This window comes from Polyodon spathula, chromosome 2 (assembly GCF_017654505.1).
Source record: "Polyodon spathula isolate WHYD16114869_AA chromosome 2, ASM1765450v1, whole genome shotgun sequence".
Classification (NCBI taxonomy): Eukaryota; Metazoa; Chordata; class Actinopteri; order Acipenseriformes; family Polyodontidae; genus Polyodon; species Polyodon spathula.
The window spans coordinates 50,052,777-50,075,347 of record NC_054535.1 but is presented as its reverse complement, the minus strand read 5'-3'; the positions used below and the strand labels follow the sequence as shown (position 1 = coordinate 50,075,347).

The window sequence follows — 22,571 nt, the reverse complement described above, 5'->3', positions numbered from 1 at the left end:
GCAGAGCGGCTGGCAACCCCAGGCGATGCGGAGTGGCTGGCAACCCCAGGCGATGCCAGGCAGGCATCCTTGGGCGAAGTGTGGCAGGCATCCTTGGGCGAAGCGTGCCAGGCATCCTTGGGCGAAGCGAGGCAGGCATCCTTGGGCGAAGCGAGGCAGGGAGTCAGGACAAGCTGGTGTGCGGGTGTTGGCCACTATGGCAGTGGCTGCGGCGGTGCTGGCCCCCTTCGTAGCGGCTGCGGCTGGGCTGTTTCCCGCTGTGCTCCCCTCAGCAGACCATGTAGTGATTGCTGAGGAATGCCAGCATCAAGTCCTAGTACTCTTTCTTGTACAGGGAGAGGCAGCTCCTGCTCCTCTCCCCCTGCTGGTGATGGAGGCAGAGGCAGGTCCAGCTCCTCTCCTCGTGAGGGTGGGGGAAGTGATACCAGCAGGCATTCATCCTCTGCTGGTGGAAAGGGACGCAGCAGGCATTCACCCTCTGCTGGTGGACGGGGACCCAGCAGGCATTTACCCTCTGCTGGTGGACAGGGACCCAGCAGGCATTCACCCTGTGCTGGTGGACAAGGACACAGCAGGCATTCTTCTTCTGCTGGTTGTGATGGGGAAACCAGCAGGCATTCTTCCTCTGCTGCTGGTGATGGTGGAGGTGGCGGAGGCAGAGGCAGCTCCTGCTGCTCCGCTCTTGCCGGTGAAGATGGCAGAGGCAGAGGCAGCTCCTGCTGCTCTGCTCCTGCCGATGGAGGTGGCAGAGGCGTGTAGTCTCCTTGCGACGGAGATGGGAGCAGCATATAGTCTACCTTTGTTACAGGGGACTGGTGCGGCTCTCCCTCACTTGCAGGGGACTGGTGCGGCTGTCCCCCCTGCTCTGGAGACAGCGGTGGGACCTCTCCCTCTGGCGCTGGAGATGGCAGCAACAGCACCTCTTCCTCTGGTGCTGGAGAAGGCTCCTCTCCCTCTGGAGGCAAAACCAGCAGGCATTCTTCCTCTGCTGGTGGAGACTTGGGCGGTGGATGCTCTGCCTTCCTCTTCCCCTTTCCCCTTCTCTGCCTCCTCCTCACCTTCCTCTCCTGGGCCAGTTCCATCTCCTGCCATGAAGGGGTCAGTCGGGTGATTTGTGCCCGACCTCGCCGACGACAAAGCACCACTCCTCTCCTTTGAGGCAGGTGAGGCAGGTTTCCTGATCCACCTGCGGCGATGGTATGGCCTTCAGGTGGATCCACTCCTCCGCGGTCTCTACCTCACCAGTGAATGAAGGCCTGCACAAAAAGGGGGTCTTCATATGGGCACACGTCAGGGAGGTGCCCATACTCCAGACAGGCGAGGCACCATGTAGCCCCTCCTTCCTTTAACTCCCTCTGGTGCTCAAACCACCTCTTCATGTACTCCTCCTCTTTATCCATTTCTTTTTTTTTTTGTAATCCACACAAAACACCTCTCCTGGTCTGACGCTTGAAGGCGCTGTTATCCCATGTAGGACACAACTTGTCACAAAGACGGCTGAGTGGAGATGTCAGAACCAGGAAATTAATACACAAAGACAGGACAGATGAGGTGAAATGATGAAGATGCTTGCTTGCACCGGTTTATTGCAAATAAAAGGTTTAAACAGACAAAAGGCAGGACATGGCACTTTACGCCAAAACAAAAAGACAAACAAAATGGACTATACTAAACAAACACAGTGAGTTTAAATAAACAAGTATCGTGCTGGTCCCACCAGCACACAATAGCAATTGATTTTAAACTCTTACTCTTTCTCCTCTCTCTCCCGTTCCCTACTCACTGAACACCCAAACACACCAGAGTGAGTAAAATGTGCATCTATATATACTGTTGTGCTGGGATTCAATTACCAATTAAATTATTCACTTGAATCCCAGCACGTGAATTAATTATGTGCAACCTTGTGCTCACATATTAAATACTTTAAATGCACATGAAGTGATGTACAATCCCGTGCCTAAATACAATTATACATTTTTCAACACACATGAAACACAGACCCATTTACAGTGGCTTGCAAAAGTATTGACCCCCCTTGGCATTTTTACTATTTTGTTGCCTTACAACCTGGAATTAAAATTGATTTTTATTTGGATTTCATGTAGTGGACATACACAAAATAGCCCAGATTGGTGAAGTGAAATGAAAAAAATAACTTGTTTCAAAAAATTCTAAAAAATAAATAATGGAAAAGTGGTGCGTGCATATGTATTCACCCCCTTTGCTATTAAGCCTCTAAATAAGATCTGGTGCAACCAATTACCTTCAGAAGTCACATAATTAGTTAAATAAAGTCCACCTGTGTGCAATCTAAGTGTCACATGATCTGTTACATAATCTCAGTATATATACACCTGTTCTGAAAGGCCCCAGAGTCTGCAACACCACTAAGCAAGGGGCACCACCAAGCAAGCGGCACCACGAAGACCAAGGAGCTCTCCAAACAGGTCAGGGACAAAGTTGTGGAGAAGTACAGACCAGGTTTGAGTTATAACAAAATATCCGAAACTTTCAACATCCCACGGAGCACCATTAAAGCCATTATTAAAAAATGGAAAAAATATGGCACCACAACAAACCTGGCAAGAGAGGGCCGCCCACCAAAACTCACGGACCAGGCAAGGGGGGCATTAATCAAAGAGGCAACAAAGAGACCAAAGATAACCCTGAAGGAGCTGCAAAGCTCCACAGCGAAGATTGGAGTATCTGTCCATAGGACCACTTTAAGCCGTACACTCCACAGAGCTGGGCTTTATGGAAGAGTGGCCAGAAAAAAGCCATTGCTTAAAGAAAAAAATAAGCAAACACGTTTGGTGTTCGCCAAAAGGCATGTGGGAGACTCCCCAAATATATGGAAGAAGGTACTCTGGTCAGATGAGACTAAAATTGAGCTTTTTGGCCATCAAGGAAAACGCTATGTCTGGCGCAAATGCAACACCTCTCATCACCCCGAGAACACCATCCCCACAGTGAAGCATGGTGGTGGCAGCATCATGCTGTGGGGATGTTTTTCATCGGCAGGGACTGGGAAACTGGTCAGAATTGAAGGAATGATGGATGGCGCTAAATACAGGGAAATTCTTGAGGGAAACCTGTTTCAGTCTTCCAGAGATTTGAGACTGGGACGGAGGTTCACCTTCCAGCAGGACAATAACCCTAAGCATACTGCTAAAGCAACACTCGAGTGGTTTAAGGGGAAACATTTAAATGTCTTGGAATGGCCTAGTCAAAGCCCAGACCTCAATCCAATTGAGAATCTGTGGTATGACTTAAAGGTTGCAGTACACCAGCGGAACCTATCCAACTTGAAGGAGCTGGAGCAGTTTTGCCTTGAAGAATGGGCAAAAATCCCAGTGGCTAGATGTGCCAAGCTTATAGATACATACCCCAAGAGACTTGCAGCTGTAATTGCTGCAAAAGGTGGCTCTACAAAGTATTGACTTTGGGGGGGTGAATACTTATGCATGCTCAAGTTTTCTGTTTTTTTGTCTTTTTTCTTGTTTGTTTCACAATAAAAAATATTTTGCATCTTCAAAGTGGTAGGCATGTTGTGTAAATCAAATGATACAAACCCCCAAAAAATCCATTTTAATTCCAGGTTGTAAGGCAACAAAATAGGAAAAATGCCAAGGGGGGTCAATACTTTCGCAAGCCACTGTATATCCCGTGTACCAATGCCTATACATCAGCATGTAACACACCACACGCAACATATACAGAAAGTACACACAGGGGCGGGCACTTTGTCACAGTATCCCAATAACCTGGATAAACTAACACACAGGACATGACCATTTTGCCAAAATAAAGAGACAAACAAAAACAAACTACACAGACAAACATGGTGAGCTGAAATTTATAATAATTTACTATTATTATTATTATTATAACTTCCGTCTCCAATCCCGTGAATTAATAGAAGTGCAATTCCCTGTGCTCACATATTATTACATTTTACCTGCACGTGAAGTGCTGTGCAATCCTCGTGCCTAAATACAAATATACATTTTAAACACTTGTGTTACACAGACCCGTTTATATCCCGTGTACCAGTGCCTATACACCAACATTTAACACACCACACGCAACATATACAGAAAATACACACAGGGATGGGCACTTTGTCACAGTATTCCAATAACCTGCAAAAACTAAAATCTTGTTAGCTGGGCTCCCATCTCTGCATTCTCATTCCCATCATCAGTGGGCAAACACATTTTAACGGAATCTGGGTCCATCAAAGAACCACACACCCTTGCAACCAAGGCCTTCCATGCAAAAGAATCTAATGACTTATAGCACAAAAGGGACGTGCCAGAACCATCTGTGACAGCACCAACGTAAACACTTAAATCTATTCTTGAGTCAAATGTATTGTCATATAGTTTAAGGGATTAATATTTCCTTTATACTCTGCAGATGTCTGGAGATCTTGCAGTGCTAATGATGGGGTTAGAAATGGTGATTCAAACAGTTCGTCTCTTGCAGCCAAAGGCTTCAGAAGCGTCAGGCCGAATCTACAAGACAAGAAGTCTCCAACACTGGTAAATAAAATTAAAAAGCATTTTCAACTGACATGTTACTGCTATACTGAGCCTTATTTTACGCTGTTCTGTAATGGTAAGGCCTGTTTTAGAAAGCCCTGTTTAACTTAAATGAAGGGGCATTTAAGAGCAAAACTAATTTTCCATGCCTAGGGTTGAGGTGCATTGTAAGCTATTGGATACTCCCTTAGCCCTCCTGTACCTTACTATGTGGTACAGCAGAGCTCAAACAAAATCATTTTTAACTTGAATTCTAAAAAATAGAATTATATTAGTACAGTAAACATATTAAAACGTATAGAAGAATACTGTTGAGTCAAACATTTTTTATAGTGGTTTTAATTGGGTATGATGCTGTTTTCAGCTATCTTAAAAGTTAAAAGCTATCAATCTTAACATTTATATGAAGCCCATTGAAAAGACAAAAGGGTTTTTTTTTTTGTCCGCTACCAAGGTAAGAGAAATGTCATCCCTAACAAATGTTTTATTTTGTTTTCTTTGTTTCTTTCTTGATTGTGTGCTGTGTGGATCTCTATGGCTCACAAAGGCCCCACCTCCACCCCCTAGGAAAGACAGCTTTCACTTGTCCCCTCTTTGCAATAAGCAAAATAAAGCACCTACTAGTTTTAGCTGTAGTCAAATGCATGAACCACCCTTTGATGTTGCCCAGTTAGATGTTCAATATTTAACAAATGAGGAGGCTGTGCAAGAAGATTCTGGAAACACCAGTACATCTTTTTCTTATAGAGAGAAGACCTCCTTTAAATCTAAGACAACAACTTCTAATTTTTCAGCAGATGGCACTAATGTCTCTCCTCAAGCCGATAACAGCCAGACTCAAGAACGCAAAGTTTCTACCCTCAAATTAACCTTATCAGAAGGTCAAGATGCCACTAATATTCCCAGTGCACAGCAGAAGTTTAACCACACTGCAGAAGTAAAACTTAAAGAGCACTCCTCCTTGTCACCTCAAGATCCTAAAAGCCAGCTTGAGAGACACACAGCTTCTCTTTCCATTCAGATTGCCCCAACCATTGTTCATAACACAGAACCTGGGCCTGTGGTTGCTCAAGGGCAGTCACCAGTTCGTTCTACAGAAACCAAAAGAATGAAATCTACGGACGCAAGACAGACATCTTCATTCTCATCTTCAGCAAGGAGTCAAGTGGTATAAAATCTAAGTTTCCGTCTTATAAATGCCATTTCACTTTCTAAACAAAGCTCTCATTGACCGAGAAAATACCTGACATCCCTGCCTAACCTCCAACCTTTAACACAAACAGCTGGTAAAAGAAATTGGCTTGCTTGAACTTTTCTCAGAGAAATCCAGATTAACCAGACACAATTAACTCCAAAACACAAGGATAATCTTTTATAGGGTTAGAAATTACACAGAAACTTTAAATATTACTGCAAGACAAATCATTCAGAAGAACAAGTAAAACAAAAAGTTTGAGCATTTCTCAGGACGCTAGTCTTTGTAAGATCAGAATTTAAACAGTGGTACGTTTCCAATTTTTATAGCTGGGCTAATAGTTGGGAGCATCCATTATGCAGCAGTTTGTTTTCCAATTTGTATATATTCCAAGCTATTTTTTTTTTTTTTTTTTTTGTTGTTGTTGTTGTTGTTTTGTTGTTGTTGTTTTTGTTTCAGTGTAGCTAATTAATTTAAATGTGTGCGTGTTCAGTAAAAACAGATTATGTTTCCATGGTTACAACATTTAACGACAGAAGTGCTCCACCTAAAACCAAAAACTAAGCACACTAATTTTCTGACCAGATTTTCTATCTACAGCATTTTTTTTTTATTTTTTATTTTTTATGTACAGCAATGCTTCTCATGTTGTTGTAGTTTCTGTATTCAAAGCCTCTATAAAGGATTATTTTCTCCTAAATAAGCAGCCATATTCATGGTGTTCTTGTTCATTTCTTCTTTAGTGCCATAGAGAAACTAACCCATTTAGATTTATTTTTTCAGTAGTATAATATAGAATCTAAATACAATGTACTAGTCGTATTTATTAAATGCACAGGTACCTCTGCAGAGCTCAGACTTCCTTTCTTAACTGTGTATCAATGCAAACACATTATATGACTAACGTGCACTGTGTCTAATGTTATATTAGTTCCCTTCTTGCCATTTTTGTTAAAGGTTTTATTTTTTTTAACTTTTTTTTTTCACCCTCAGCTTGAAAGCCAGACATTTTCTGCAAAAGCTGCTCAGACAGGCAGACAAACCTCACCAGAAGCCTCCCTGCCTCCTCCACTGGTACCCATTAACAGATCATGTTTCTCACCTGACAGCTACACCAGTGTAGAGCTAATTAGCTTGCTGAAAGTAGAGTACTTTCTCCCTGCACGTCTCCAGAAGACCTTAACCCTAGCCCCATATTTCTGCTCCCCGAATTCTGAAAACCCACTGCACTTGAGTGAAACAGCATCCACTGCCACAGATTCCATTTTCAGTGAATATTCATCTCGCACATTAAGCGAGTCCTCCACAGCCATTCTAGATGAGCTTCAGATCTGTGGCTTTGACACCACTGAAAGTTCTGAAACACCTTCCCCGACTTTGAGTCAGATGTCTGCTGTAACTGATGACTCCACCTTAACCTCCACTGCCACAGTCACTAATGTAATTATTCTTCCTTTTTCTTTTTTTTATTGCTGTGTAAAGCAGGATTTCGATCAACAGACACTAACTTACATTGTTCAACCGTGTGCTGGTGTTAGCATGTGGGTCTCTGATTTTACTTTTCTGTTATCTCACACTCTTAATACTAATTACTGTGTTTTCTGTAAGCTGTGCCTTTTCTTATCTAAGAGCAGTGTGCCAGTGTTGCAGCACAACATTTTCTGTATGCCAGAGGCAGTGTCTCGATAGCAGGTTTGAAACTGTCCTAAGTGGTGGGATAAGAAGCTACCCTCTCTAAAAACGCATCTGAAATTGGTGTTCCCCAGTTCTGTTCATTTTTTCACTAAAATACAATTGTTGTCTTTGTGGAATATTCCTCCATACAGTTCTGTAGCCTTCTTTTGCACACTACTTTTTTTCAGACACCATCCTTGCCGCTACGTCCATCTCTTTGTGAACTAATTGTTCCTCTGCTTTTTACAGCAGTAGCAGTGTACCTCAGGAAACAAAAAGTATATTTAGCACTATTCAAGCATACCAAAATATTTAATTTACTAAGCATTTGTATAATGTGGTGTTTAATATGTGTAACTTTAAAACTGCAAAAGAAAATTTGAAATAGTGTGTGAGTAATTTCCCTCTCAGAGAAAAATACTAACATTTACTGACAATGCCTATGAAGTTGGACCCACAACCATCTTAAATATGTAAGTGCAATCAAGTATCAAACTACAGCTTTGCTGTCAGCAAGATAATTTGTGCTGTAAGGAAGCCCATGAAGAATCTTAAGTTCAAACAAAAGCATAACATATATAGTATTCTCCATGTATAGGAACATCTCCTAAGAGAACACTTCGCCTAAGGGAATACCTTTGTGGTGAAACAGATTTTTCCCATTTTAAATGCTCCGGCTAAAGGAACAGGATGCGTGTGTCTGTCTTCGTCTCTCCCGAATCAGTGTGTGGGTGGCAGTGGTGAGCTGGGTTGAAATAAAAAAAAATAAAAATAATTGGGCTTTTCAAACTGTGTAAAAAATGAAAAAAAAAGGCCTTCTTGGCACCGATAGCGATTCATTCACAATGGATACAGCACTGTTTTGTAACCTAATAATTAATCCTCTTCAAACTTAAATTAAAATGGTTTATTCAGTTTTTTTCAAAAGCGACTTGTCATTACGAGAGTGTCTTGAGGCACACTGATTGAGTTATTGAATCTTTCCAGAACCACCATCATATCATTGCCTTGTTATGTATTCTGATTTTCACGAACGCACCTCATTGCTACAAAATGACATGGAAACAAAACGATGAAATGCACCACTGTTTCTCTTGTTGCAAAAAGTTTGAAATTGTTCAAGCTCTTGAAAAAAAAAACATAATCAGACACAAGTCGAAGAGCAATTTGGTGTTTCCCATTCTGGTGAGTTACTTCACCATTTTGTTAAATATTGTGCATGCTGTATTTTTTAACGTGTGTAGGGTTGCTGTGTTCATTTAGTTTGACAGTTTATTAACTTTAGTTTGTCTGTTACTTTATTGTTATAGTTTATTAACATATGCATACTTATTCAGTTCATTTCATATGTTGGTGCATGCACGTCATGACAAATAATGCATATCTATTTATATATTGATTCATATTATGTCTGGTGGCTGACTCCGTCTTAGAGAATACTTTGGCTGTAAGAACACTTTGCCTGCCTCCTGAGGGGTGTTCTCTTAGCCGGAGACTACTGTATATACATTTATGAAGATGGACAACAAGATTGTAGGACTACTAACATATGTCATAACGGTTAATACTTGACAGCTATAAGAGTTATTGCAGTAACTGTTCAGTATCGCTACCAAACATCTCTTGCTGGCTTCCATACATGATTTATAGTTTAAAAACATGGTCAGATTTAGTCTGTTTTGTCTAGATCACAAGATTTTGATTTTGAATTGCTTCTACTCTATTGTCTTAAAGAGCCTCTAAGTTTATAGAACTGTGTCTTCTTGTACCCTGTTTTTGACGTTGATTCTTACTCTTTATATTAAGGTACCCTTTAATGCACTGACATAAATGCTAAACAAAAGAAAATATCTTACCAACATGTATACAATTATGTTGTGCAGTGTGTGTTTCTTCAATAGCAAACACTGGATGTATCAAACCCTTCATAAGTAAATGCATATCTGTCTTTTGGGCTGCATTATTAATGGAATGTTTTGTCACAGTGTACTGCTATATTTGTTTTTGTTACATAAAGTGGTAAACCAAATGGAATGCCAGAACAATAACCAAACACCCCACATTCTTCCCTGTCACCATCCTGTTTTCATTGTTTACTAATTTTGTCCAGAAGCACCTGACAGCTGACAGTGTTACCTCATCCCAGCTCCTTCTTTTATTGGCTAGTGGTCATAAAGCACTTTTGTGTGTTTTTAATGATTCTTTGCTTGTTTTTTCTCAGGGCCAGATGACAGTGAACGGCAACCCAGGCATTACTAGCAGCCCTCTGAGTCACTTACAAAGACCCTTCTCCCCTCCTCCAGATTATCCTCCTCCACCAGCTGTCAATCCAAACAGCCTTGTCATGCAGCACAGCCGCAGCATGGGTAAGTTATTCGGTGCAAAGTGTTTAGCTAAAGGATGACGTAGCACACTCAGATTGTATTAAAATGAACAACGCAAGTATAAGAGAAATCCCTGTCTTCTGCAGAGAATGTGTTGGCCAAGTCTGATGTGTCACGTCAGAACAAGCAGTGTTAAGCAGCTAACCCCATTTATAATAGGAATCATCTCAGCAAAGTACTGCAGTTAGTGTTTGTAATGAAATGTAATTTCCCTAACAGTTATGAATTAAAAGATTTTATTTCAAAAAACATTTATGGGATAACTTTTAATAAGAGTAAAAGAGTAGAAAGACAAAATACAGCATGTCAAGTATTCCTAATGTATTACACATAGCGCTTTCTGATCTGCTCCTCGGTGGTTACTGGTTGCCAGCAGGCAGTGTCAGAATGAGGTGATATATTATTTTATTATTATTTTACCGGTTATTTTCTTAGACAGAAGATATTTTATGCGTTTCTTAAAAGGTTACTTTGAATAAATGACTTTGCTGCGTAAAATATGAAGTGCAGCTGTCTTGTATATTTGTTGTAGGGGATAGAGCAAAGTTGTGTATTGTTTAAGTATGCATTTCGTTTTGTTTTCAATCTATTTTTTACAATTTTTGAGCAAAGTATCCTTGGAACAGAGTTAATGGAATGTTTACCCTTCAGCCGGGAGATGTCTTTGGACATCCTCAAGTGTAAAAATCCTCAAAAACGTAATGCGTTTAATGACAGGCGTTTTGACTAGATGCCTTTCTTGGTGTCTTCAATCATAATTCACAGTCAATACACTGAGAGACTTCTATTTAGAAACGTTTGTCATTGAATTTGTTTATTTGAGTATTTCTAAATTTGACATTATTGAGTATTTAATAGTTATGAATGATTATTTTTCAATATAGAAAATGTGCCATATCATCACTGCACCTGCACCATACAAGTGATCGTATTACCAGATAGTTGCCATAGCTGCCTAGGAACTCACTCAGAGCTAAAATCCTCCCTGCAGCCTAGTACAGCATGAATAACAGTGTGAAATGGATTCAATATAAGAGGCACCAAGGCAGGGTAGTACCTAAAAACTGGCTTTTAGAGTATGTCTGAGATGTAATCTGATTACTTTTTACACCAACAGGAAAACAGGACCATAGTATTCTAATTGTCTTGTTAAATTTGCTGAAATGCACTTAAAAGCATTAAAAGATCACAGTGACGATTAGAAACGGTAAATGCAAAGTGCAAATTAACTTTTCTACTGTGTAATTACATTGTATTGTTAATGACATTTTCAGTTTGTTTTCTACTTCTCAGTATTACCAGTTACTACATTTTCTATATGATGGGTTTAAGTAAAACAATAAAAAATATATGGTTCAATAAAAATATGTTCATTGAAAAAGGATGCATTCAATTCTATTTGTTTCTCCCGGATTACAGCCCCATATAGTTCATAAATTATTGTGGTATGTTATTATTAAAATTGGATCATTCATTTCAGGCCTGAGCTGCACAATATAATATTAAATAGTTAATTTAAAAGCATTACAGCCATCAGTGAATCCTTGCTAAGTTATTATTAAAAACATTTTTTAAAAATGATTGTTTCTAATTCCTTGAATGTTGTCAAATTGTTGTGCATTGTGGAGTTCCATTTACTTTATAGGAAAGATTATATTCTTTAAAACAGTGGAAGAAGAATAATAATTATTATTATTTATCATGTATCAAAATGTGTATAAATCAATTATATACAACACAATATTAATAATGTGTTTACTTTGCTGATTATAAAGCCAAAATCAATGCATTTTGGATTATTCATGCAAAGCTGTGTCTGAAGATTTATCATTAGGGATTATAAACATGAATCAGGTCAAATTGGAATTGGCGACTGAAGAATAGAAAATTATGCCACCCTCTGTCCTGCCTCTCTATTGTCTTATAAAATGTTCACTTTTCTCGATTTTGGCAGTTCTGTAATTATCAGCGTAACAAAAACATGCATTCCGAGCAAGTGAAGCATGTCTGTGCCGCAGCTGGCATTGTTGTTTTGTTACGTAGCATTTGAGTTTAGCTGGCAAAGTTCGGACTTTAAAACAACGGTGTCTCTGAGCTTGCAGTGCAGATTTTGAAATACATTTTTATGCCACTGTGCAGTGCAGTAAAGCCCTCAGACAGATTTGGAAAGTGGCTTTTACACAGGTAGATTTCAGCGTTGTAATTTGTCTTCACTGTGCCATCACTGAATTTGTGTGTAATGTGCCATCTTATTGATTTATACAGAATTGTCTGAAACCATGATACAGGAACCCTATTCTCATGGCTACTCTGCAGTGAGCCCAGTACCGATCTGTAGGACGTCTGAAGAGGAGAAGAGAGTGTCTATTATTAAAGCTCCTCATTATTCAGGGATTGGGCCAGTAGATGAATCTGGCATTCCAATTGCTATGAGAACGGTAAGAGCATTTCAACTCTTTTCTAATTTAATTTAGTCCTGTTTAAGGGTTTAAATATTTTTATATTGAACAAAATTCAAACCCCCTTTTTTCTTTCTCTTTTTGAATGTAAAGTACTAACTTTTTTATCTTAAAGCTGTTTTTAATGCATAAAAATGTGATATATACTATATAGAACTTTGCTGAAACAACCCTCTGAATAACTGGAAATATAGTCACTCACTAATACAAACACTGTTATAGCATTCATTCGGATATACCAGACACAACATATTACCCCCAGTAATAACCAATTTAGTGTTACGTTAGGTCACTGTGAATTGCGTGACCCAAAGAGACACACTGAAAGAAAGAAAAAAAAACAGCTGTTATACCTACACCAAAGGCAGGACAAAAATAAATGGAAGAACAGATACAATTGATAAGTACTTGTACTAATCTCTGAACAAACCTTAGCCCCCAGAGAAATCCTGTCCTTCTGATTTTATTCTGGAAGTAAAGCACAGTCCCTTTTCCATTTTCTGGCAAGCAGCCAATAGCTCTGCACTTTTAACCTATTTGAAACATGTAACTCTCCAGAAATTGACTAAATTGTATTTTATAATGTAGACGGTGGACAGGCCAAAGGATTGGTATAAGACCATGTTCAAGCAAATTCATATGGTGCACAAACCAGGTAGGTGATTTTTATCAATTACATTAACAAAGTGCATCAGATGTTTGTTTGTTTTTCAGTTCTTCAAATAATTTTTTGGCTTGTGAATTTTGTACTAAAATATTATACACACATTGGCTATGTTTACATCAAAAATAGGGGGGAGTAGCACACTATAAGAGTAGCGTTATTATTCCTGAAACAAATTCACTTGACCCTGGCCTTTTTATTTTGATACGGCATTACAACAAACTTCAAAGTGCCATGCCAGTGGGGCTGTGCAATTATTCTGGATGTCATGAATCATAAGAATTCTAACTAAAACCAGAAAAAATGAACATATTACTCCTTTCTTCCTTACACTGGCTTCCTTACACTGGCTTCCTGTGCAGTTTCAAATTGATTTTAAGATGTTATTTTCAACTTCTAAAGCCCTTAATGGATTAGCAACCGGTTGTTTACAAGAGCCGCTGATCCCATACATTCCTAAGCGGAATCTTAGGGATGCACGGCTCTTGGTTATTCCAAGGTTAAATACTAATAGTATGAGAGGAAGGGCCTTTTCTTATAAGGCTCCTACATTATGGGACACTCTGCCTTTTCTTGTCAAAGAAGCTAGGAGTCTTGCTGTTTTTAAGTCAAGATTGAAGACTTATTTATATACACAGGCCTTGTTATTATTACTGGGGTTTTTTGTTTTGTTTTTTATAAATATGATTGGAAATATATTTACTTTTCTTTGAAATAGTTGTTTTATTATGTGTATTGTTTTCTTTAAAGCACCTTGGGGTCTATGACATAAGGTGCTATATAAATTAAATTAATGAATTAATTAATTAAGAATTGTGCATTGCATTGCAAAGGGTGTCATTATTGTGATCAACGTTCCAAATAAGATTTGGGGTAACTTACTCTCCAGTCTAGACAGTATGTGAGTAAAATGTATTTTGTGTTCCATTCCAGCCTTCCATTTGAACTGTAATGTTACTTTGAACTGCTGTACAGAAACTTGGTCTTACAATAAAAACAAAAACAAAACTTATTCTTATTTGCTTTCTTGACCACAAACGATATAGCTGTGAAGCAAATAAACACAGAAACAGATTTATTTATTTTTTTATTCCAAAGGCCTGCATGCACATACTATATACAGTGGAAGGTCGCATATACAACCGTCACATAACCATCCTGATCAATTAACTGCCTCGCTAAATAAATAAATAAATAAATATTAAAAGTAGCCTACGAGAGTAATGACATTGGCAGAAAATGCAGCTTCCGCGATGGAAACAGAAAGCAAGCGTTATAGCAATCAGCCTTTTGGTGAGGCGTGCTGTGAGCGTGTGTCAGTCACCTGCGTGTAGCAGTGACGTTTCAGTATGCCGGTCGAGAAAGCTTTTTTTGTGTGCAATGTGTTTATATGATGGCGTGCACGCTTGCAGATATTGACAGGGTATTGTTGTATCTTTTAAATGCATTTGAATTAAACAAAGCAAGCTTCATAAACACAATGCTTACCGGCCGTTTGTTTAAAATAGCCGAAGCAATATTCAAACTGAGCTGCTTATCGGCTGTTGGCAATATCAAGAAAGAGCATAAAGTACCGTGAGATGTTAAAGCAGATAGCAAACCGCATAGCAACATTGTTTTTTTTTTTTTTTTTTTTTGTTTTTACTGGTGTTTCTGGCAATGCCCAGGTAGGCTACAATTAGCTGTGCCAACACTCCATTCTCTCGTATGGAGTGCCATTTTTGCCAGAACAATTTTCAATTCATCAATTAGTTTATCAGTTTGTGCAGAAATTAATAAATGAATTTGTCTGTTCATCAATTAATTCATCAATTCGTGCAGCAATTCATAAATGAATTCGTCAGTTCATCCATTACGAAAGGCTAGACAAGCTTCTGGATGAATCGATTGTTCCACAATCGACCTGTGAATTTACGAATTAAAAGATGAATGGCCAACTGTCAGTCTTGCACTGTGCCAAAAATGCGTAACAATTTCTAGCCAATTGGAGCAGGTACTAAAATTTAAACCAATGAGAATTCAGTCTCAAAACTGCTTCAGCCAATAACCTTGTAGCTTACTAGAAAAGCTGTTTCAATCACCTCAGCCACCAGCAAAGAATATATCTTTTTTTTTTTTTTCACATGGGTGGTGTGTACTGAAGCCCAGAACCGCAGATGGAATAAAAAAAAACAGAATCTCTCTTGTACACACACAATATGAGAAGAGCTGCAACTATACTGCATTTAAAACCACAGACACAAAACTATGAAAACGATTCTACAAAGCTGTTAATTGCATAGGGTAAATAGATATACAAATTATTTTTTTCCATAGAGTAATGTATAGTGTTATATTCATGGTATATGTTATAATAATTAAAGAATACATATGGGCTAGTTTTATCTGCTTATGTCATATTAGTACTAATGTTTAATTTAATTTAACGTGGTTTTGTTAGGGTTTTCTCTAACACACATTTGTTTAGGTTATGACTATGTATTGCTGTGTTATTTGATGGGGGACTGTCACAAAGACCAGGAAATAAACAACAGAGCGGTGGAGTTTGGTGAAGGTGAGCAGTTGGTTTCGCTCAGCGTTTAATAATGAAACAGAAAATAAAAGGTTGTAAAGACAAAACACACAGGACACGACCATTTTGCCAAAATAAAGAGACAAACAAAAACGAACTACACTGACAAACACGGTGAGCTGAAATTTAACTATTATTATTATTATTATATTATAATTATTATTATTATTATTATTATTATTATTATTATTATTATTATTATTATTATTATTATTATAACCTCCGTCTCCAATCCCGTTCTCCACTCACCGAACACACAACCCTGAGTGAGTAAAAACATGCTGCTTTTATGCAGCTGTACCGAGACTCGATTGCTAATCAATCGTTCAATTGCAGTCTCGGTACAACTGCACGTGCCACAGGGACCCATGAATGCTGATAGCTATACTGATTTGCTGAAGTCCTAAACTGAAGTAAAGTGATGTCAAATTGACCAGTTCGCCCGCTATCTTCACCAATCAGTTTAGCCTGCACTTGTAGATACCGCCAATCTACCTTTCTGATCTCCATGGTGACTCATTGAGGCCATTGGGAAAAAAAAAAAAATGTTATGTCGCTATCACAAGATAATGTATCTCAGGATCTTGAGAAAACGGAAGTGATTACTTCTGTTTTCGTGACATAAGGTATCTATCTCAGGGAAATGGAAGTAATGACTTCTGTTTTCTTGTGATCACAAGATAACGAAATGGTTTTCTCATGATCACAAGATTATTTATCTTGTGATCTCGACATAGAGTTACAATCTGTCCGGGATTGACCGAGACAGTCCGGGAATTAGCATCTGTGTCCTGGCGGCAGGAATTAACAAGCCCAGACGCCCTAATGTCCGGTTTTAAGTGAAACGCATAAGAAACACCAACATGGCTTTAATATTTTCTTTTACATACATTAGTTGCTTAAAGGATTTCCACTATTATATTAGAAATGTACTCTTTAATACTGATTTGTACATTCTACTTTTTCCCCAGTATTTGGATAATGCTGAAGACAACAAACATGCCACGTGACGTATCCATTTGAGGCGTTGTCATGTGACCACAGCGGGCTACACTGCCATACTGGTGATCAATATAACCACAGCGGCTAATGCAAAAACAGAGTACACTTCTAACCTCCAGTCACAGGAATTAGAAACGTATAATGATAAGTGGCAGATACTTGGAATTTGTGACCTCTACTGTGCACCTCCAGTGCTTTTTACTACCGTGAAAGACAGTGATAAATGAGTTTCTTTTTTCCTTTTAAGAAAACTTTACGTTACCTTGTAAGAAAATATAAATATTCGATAGTTTGTTTAAAAATATGGTACTAATCTGAATTATGTACAGTATTTCTGTGTTTCTATGTAAACGTTTTACATCTTTTGTTAAATAGGCTATTTAAAAAAATTGTTCTACGAAGCATCAGTAACTGGATTCTAATTTTTTCGTTCCTGTAAAATCAACGTCAGCAAGTGACAGCTAAACGGATAAGAGTCTGTACTAGGACTCTATGCTGTGCAAACATGAGCACAGCATTTACAATATGTTAAGGTACATGCATAATGATTTCTGTTCAGTTTTCAAATAGCTTAAATCTAATTGCATGTAGATGAATACAGTTATCATTATTGCACATTTAAATATATTATAAACTGATGGTTCCGTAATTTCATATTAGAGTTCAATAAAATAATGAATGTAGCATAATTCATTTTGTTAACGGGAAAGTGATATTTTATGTAAGGACTGGGAATCACCAACCCGCTTAAGTGTAATCTCCACTAACTTTAAGTGTATACATATTTCTGAAAATTCGGTTATACAATTAAGCGTGTTACACTTAAGAAAGATATAATAATAATAATAATAATAATAATAATAATAATAATAATAATGATAATGTAAGACCAGAATTAACTACCAGTATATCGCTGATACTAACCTTTTATAAAGTGCTCACTACACAAACGTGTGACTGAGTTGGAGTCTAGTTTGTGTTCTTCAATTTTGGGTTACCAGGATCCGTTTTTGCTGCCCTGCTAATGGCTGAAATCCACGTTACCCTCCTGTCTGGCTCAGCAGACAGGAGGGCAAAGATGTTCTCCTATTCTGTTAGTGAATCCAACAGCACAACACACATCTGGAATTGTAAAATTGAAAGTTTAACTAGCTTAGTTAAATTGTCATTGCTCACCAATGCTGTTTGACCGCCAGTGTGGCCACGCTGTGCTGTTATGACGTTACATGAAAAATCATAACTCAGTTTTGCGATTAAGAGTAAAAACCAAGACATATTTTTGCATTTTTTTATAGGTATTTAATCGTAATGTTTATGCTTGTATTGATTTTGTTATTTATCATCTCAGGATGCTTTATATTACGTTAATCGCCCTGTGTGATGCACCTGTCTGCGGGAACTGTGAATGCTACATTACATAACCTTTACAGTAAATACAAAAATCCATAAAATATGGTTTAATTCCGATATATAATGTATGTGTAATATACTTGACATATTTAGCCTAAGCTCAGCTATTTGTAACATTGAAAAACCCAAACCAAATCTGAGTACATTTTGACACATTTTGTCTGTTTTTACCGACACACAACTGATAGTGGCACTGTTTTGTAGTTTTTGAGGTGTATTAATAATGTTTGTTAATATTTATTACAGGGGGAGATCTGGTGGTGTTGTGTTAAACTATATTACAGTACATCTATTACAAACATGTCCTGGTTTGCTCTGTGGAAAAGGTGACACCCCTATCTCGACATAATTATTATTATTTTTTTTTCTGATGTTCTCAACAAACCGCCATAGATCTCACTCTACACACTGCACTCCAGCACTGCATCACCAGCTATATCCTGCCACCCCACTGGACTGTTGCATTCTTCTTATTATAATACTTCTTTTTTTTATTAATTTATTATAATTCTACCATATTTGCTTTATTTATTGTATTTCTCAATGCACTGTAAAAAAAGTAAGTCACCTTGAATTTCTGCATCTGCTTTATGAAATTATTATTATTATTATTATTATTATTATTATTATTATTATTATTATTATTATTATTACGAGATACACCATCAAAGTTTTTTTTTTTTGTTGTTGTTTTTTTGCTGGTGGCTGATGTGATTGAAATGCCTTTTCTAGTAAGCTTCAAGGTTTGGCTGAAGCAGTTTGGGTCTAAATTTTAGTACCTCCTCCAGTTGGTTAGAAGTAGTTACACCTTTTTGGCACAGTACGAGATTGACAGTTGGCAAGTCATCTTTTAATTTGTAAATTCACAGGTCAATGGTGGAGCAATCGATTCACCTAGAAGCTCGTCTAGCCTTTCGTATGGATGAATTGAAAAATTAATTTATGAATTGCTGCACGAATTGATAAATGATGTAATAAATTACAGAATTAATTTATGAATTGATGGACGAATTGACCAATTAATGTATGAATCTCCACAAATTGATGAATTAAGTGATTTGTTGTTTTGGCTCAAATGTCAACTAGCATTCACATGTACTTTATTCACAATTGACCATGATAATGCCGGATTCAACAAAATGCAAGAAGCTTGATAACATGCAAACTCAAACTGTAAATATCATGCGGAATTCATATTTTTTCAATGTGTAAACACCCAGTATGCAGCTTATCTGGAGCTCTCATTGTGATTATTTGTTAAATGCTTCCCTTAAAGATTTTCAGTAGGCAAAGCAAGCACTGTATGAAATAATCTTGACTGTCTTAATGTTGTCTCCACAGATGATACAGATGGTGAGACATACAATGCCACCTATGCATTTGTAAATACTGGTAAGAGTGTTTTCTATATGATTTTAAGCCTCTTTTTCTACACTTTTTAAAGTTAATGTAGCACAGACACACACTCGGTCAAGGTGATTAAAGTGAAGTAAAGTGAAGGCCATGTTCTTTTGCAGTTCAGTTATGGCAGTAATTGGGTAAATGGACAGGGTTAAGTCATATAAAATTTATGAAATGTAGTGTAGGTGAGACAGTTTCAAGCTGTGGATGACAGCTTTTGTGAAAGTAAAACAAAATGCTGTTCAATTCTACACCTCTTCCACCAAAATCCAGTCAACACCACAGTTCAGTTTATTGGCACCTCATATGACAGTCTGAGCTATGTCAAAAAGCACATCCAAAAGTCCAGAGTACAAATATAACATTCTGTTACATTGGTGTGAGGGTGTGGAAGACATCCTAAAATGAAAAACAAGCTCACAGAAATGGACCGATCCCCAGTTCTTACCTGGTGAGTTTTATCATTTAAATATTAGAGTGTAAAACCCCAAACATTCCCAAACTATTAAGAGGACTTCACTGGTGAATTGAGCGATGAGAGTTCTCTGCACTCTTCCCAGCTCTACAGAGTTTGTACTACCTGCTGTTAATTTTAATATACAGTTACAATTTAGCATCTTATGCCCAAGAATGTGCTACTGTCACAAACCTAATTTCTCACTACAATCAGAGGAGCTTTATTTGATCAGGTAATTGTGAGAAAGAATCATATAAAAATAAAAAATAAAAGATAAGCAGTACTTTCTTATAAAATAAAGAAGATTGTTATACTTTTGAAAAATCTTCCCTTAAACAATAAAAATACCACCTAAGCCTGGTCCCAGTCTTGCTGAGGCAGCACAATGCACCCTATTTGAATGAGGTATCAATAAAGGTTGTTTATTTTATCTGTTTATATGTTTGCATTAGATAATTACAGCTCATCAAACCCAATGCAAGCACACCCTGCGCCCAAGACATACACATACCGGCCTTTGTTGAAGAGCATCTCCGATAACAGCACTAGCACCTTTAAGGACTCATCACCTTTGCTTCCCCCTCCTCCACCACCGATGCCATCTCTATCCCAGCTGAGACCACAGGAGAGAGCCACGCCTGAAATGTAAGCGGAATCTTTGAAACTGTCAACGTACATGTACAGCTGCCACTCAATTGTCCAAAATCCAGGACAATTCTTTGCAATCTTGATAAAAGACCTGATCATTAGTAGTGGTTCACTAGAGGTGCAATTGAGTGTCAACTGTACTTTCAAAAAAATACATGTACAGTATTTATAAATAACACAATAAAAAGTATATTTATGATAAACATTTAACTCTTGTGCTACAGTGCTTTATATTGATTTTTCAGGATTTATATTTCATGAATACTAAAGCTTTAAAGAGTAGAGGTGCCTCAGGTGTAATTGCAAGTCACACTGGGGAAAAAGCACAACTCAGTAAGATATGTTAAGCTCTTAAAAACAGTATAGTAAAATATCTTTACAGTATAGTGCTTTAAAACCTGAGAATAAATGTGAGCTTAAATGTTTTACATGCTCTTCAGTGCTGTTTGGCTTTTCATATTGCTCTTATTCCTGTTTTCAAAAGGAATGAATGGGGACCTCCAGACAGAAGAGTTGATACCCGAAAATACCGTGCTGAACCCAGGAGTATTTTTGAGTACGAGCCAGGGAAATCATCCATTTTACAGCATGAAAGACCAGTAAGAGCTATATTAATAATAGTAGTATAACAGTGTCTAGCAATAATAAAATGTTCAATATTATTATTATTTTTCTTTGGTGCATTTTACTTGGTATCTTAGTTCCTTCATAAAAAGCATTTATGATACGATGGAAGATGGCTTTATGCACCACTTTTCTTCAAGCACAATCATTATCACGTACTGTATCTGCCACAGAGCAAGAACAGCCACCGAGCCGTGAATGAATATGACATACTGTATACCCTCAACTACAGGGCTGTAGCAAATCTGTTGATGCGCAAAAAAAAAAAAAAAATACCTTTCATAAAATTGCAACTTGATGATTGTCCTGTATTTCATTTTGTCCCTTAGTGAACAAGAATGTCAACAGTGACTTTATATGATCTAAATTCAGCTCCCTGCTGTGGCGTGTGTGTTTTTCAGAAATCATTGTTAATTAAAAGTGCATTATATAGCTTGACTACTGCCTGGAGCATCATTTTGTTTTATTGCTTGTATTTTATTATGTAACGCACTTATGTAAACCTCAGTATATGAACGCTAATTGTTTGGGACAGAATGATTGAAGATTGGAACAAGAAGGACTGTGAATATTCAGTATAAAAAGGAGCCTAAATGTCAACATGCAGTAGCTGATGTAAGTTGTCATATAATATTGTAGGGCATTTAAATCTTTAAATGATTCAGCTGTTTCAGAACATCTTGTTTCAGAATTCATTGCACTTACCTGCAACGGTATTTAAACAACCAATCCAGAATGAATAAGCTTGAACAAAGTCAAGTTGTTCTCTAACGTATCCTAAAGACATCAATAATTGACTTCTATCTTCTAGCTATCTAGTGTGTAACCATACTTGGTTTCCTTACTCTATGACAAGCTGTTCTAGTGAAGAACTGACTGCAACTACAAACCTTAAAAAAATACATATAAAACTGAATTACGAATATGTTTTACCAGTACTTGCCACAAAAGAAAACACAGACTTTTGAATTTGTTTTAGAAATGAATTATTTAACTCTGGGATGCTCCGATTTATTTCTTGTTAGTGTCAAGAACTCATGGAGGCTGTGAGGTTAAGTTTGCATCTTAAATGGCTGTGTGTAAATTCTTCTTAAATCTTAAATGGCTGAGAACAGTACTCCCTTGTGTTTTGTAGTGGTATTAGAAAAGACTTTTTTAGAACTTGTAGAGATTTAAACCAATTATTTTGAAATTCAAATGTACATCACTTTATATTGGCTCTTTATTTCTGATTTCCTATACCGGTAGTGCAAACCAGTTAGTGTTAAGTTGGAGTTGAGGGTGACTGCTTATGCAGGTAGCTTTCGCCCCTGGCAGAGCAACATTGACCCCAGCTGTCCTCTGACCTAATAGAAAGTAGTGTGACATGCACTTTGATTATCTAGTTGTTATTATCCAATCTCTCTCTGCTGAAATCAACAAAAAGTTTAGTTTTGTCTTCAGAATGATCTGGTTATATGTATGCGTTTGACTGGATTCATATTTTAGGGCAAGCTTATATCTGAGAAATAAATGTGGCAAACAGCTGTTGAAT

The 22,571-nt window shown here is 37.7% G+C and overlaps 1 protein-coding gene across 34 annotated transcripts in view; it reads left to right on the top strand.

The window, feature by feature from the left end:
- The window catches only part of LOC121297735 (sorbin and SH3 domain-containing protein 2-like), a 100,863-nt gene that overhangs the window by 50,006 nt on the left and 28,286 nt on the right, over window positions 1-22,571 (top strand). For 21 of the 34 annotated variants that reach the window (XR_005947226.1, XM_041224242.1, XM_041224225.1 and 18 more), the window contains 9 exons: window positions 4,423-4,547; window positions 5,095-5,715; window positions 6,736-7,182; window positions 9,638-9,782; window positions 12,066-12,238; window positions 12,848-12,914; window positions 19,249-19,299; window positions 20,218-20,410; window positions 20,898-21,012. Coding sequence is in view for 33 of the 34 variants with exons in the window: in XM_041224242.1 (XP_041080176.1) it covers window positions 4,423-4,547; window positions 5,095-5,715; window positions 6,736-7,182; window positions 9,638-9,782; window positions 12,066-12,238; window positions 12,848-12,914; window positions 19,249-19,299; window positions 20,218-20,410; window positions 20,898-21,012 (1,937 nt within the window). In the remaining variant the exon portion in view is untranslated. The remainder of the gene's footprint in view (window positions 1-4,422; window positions 4,548-5,094; window positions 5,716-6,735; window positions 7,183-9,637; window positions 9,783-12,065; window positions 12,239-12,847; window positions 12,915-19,248; window positions 19,300-20,217; window positions 20,411-20,897; window positions 21,013-22,571) is intronic. The other 13 variants (XM_041224340.1, XM_041224428.1, XM_041224448.1 and 10 more) reach the window with 5 other exon arrangements.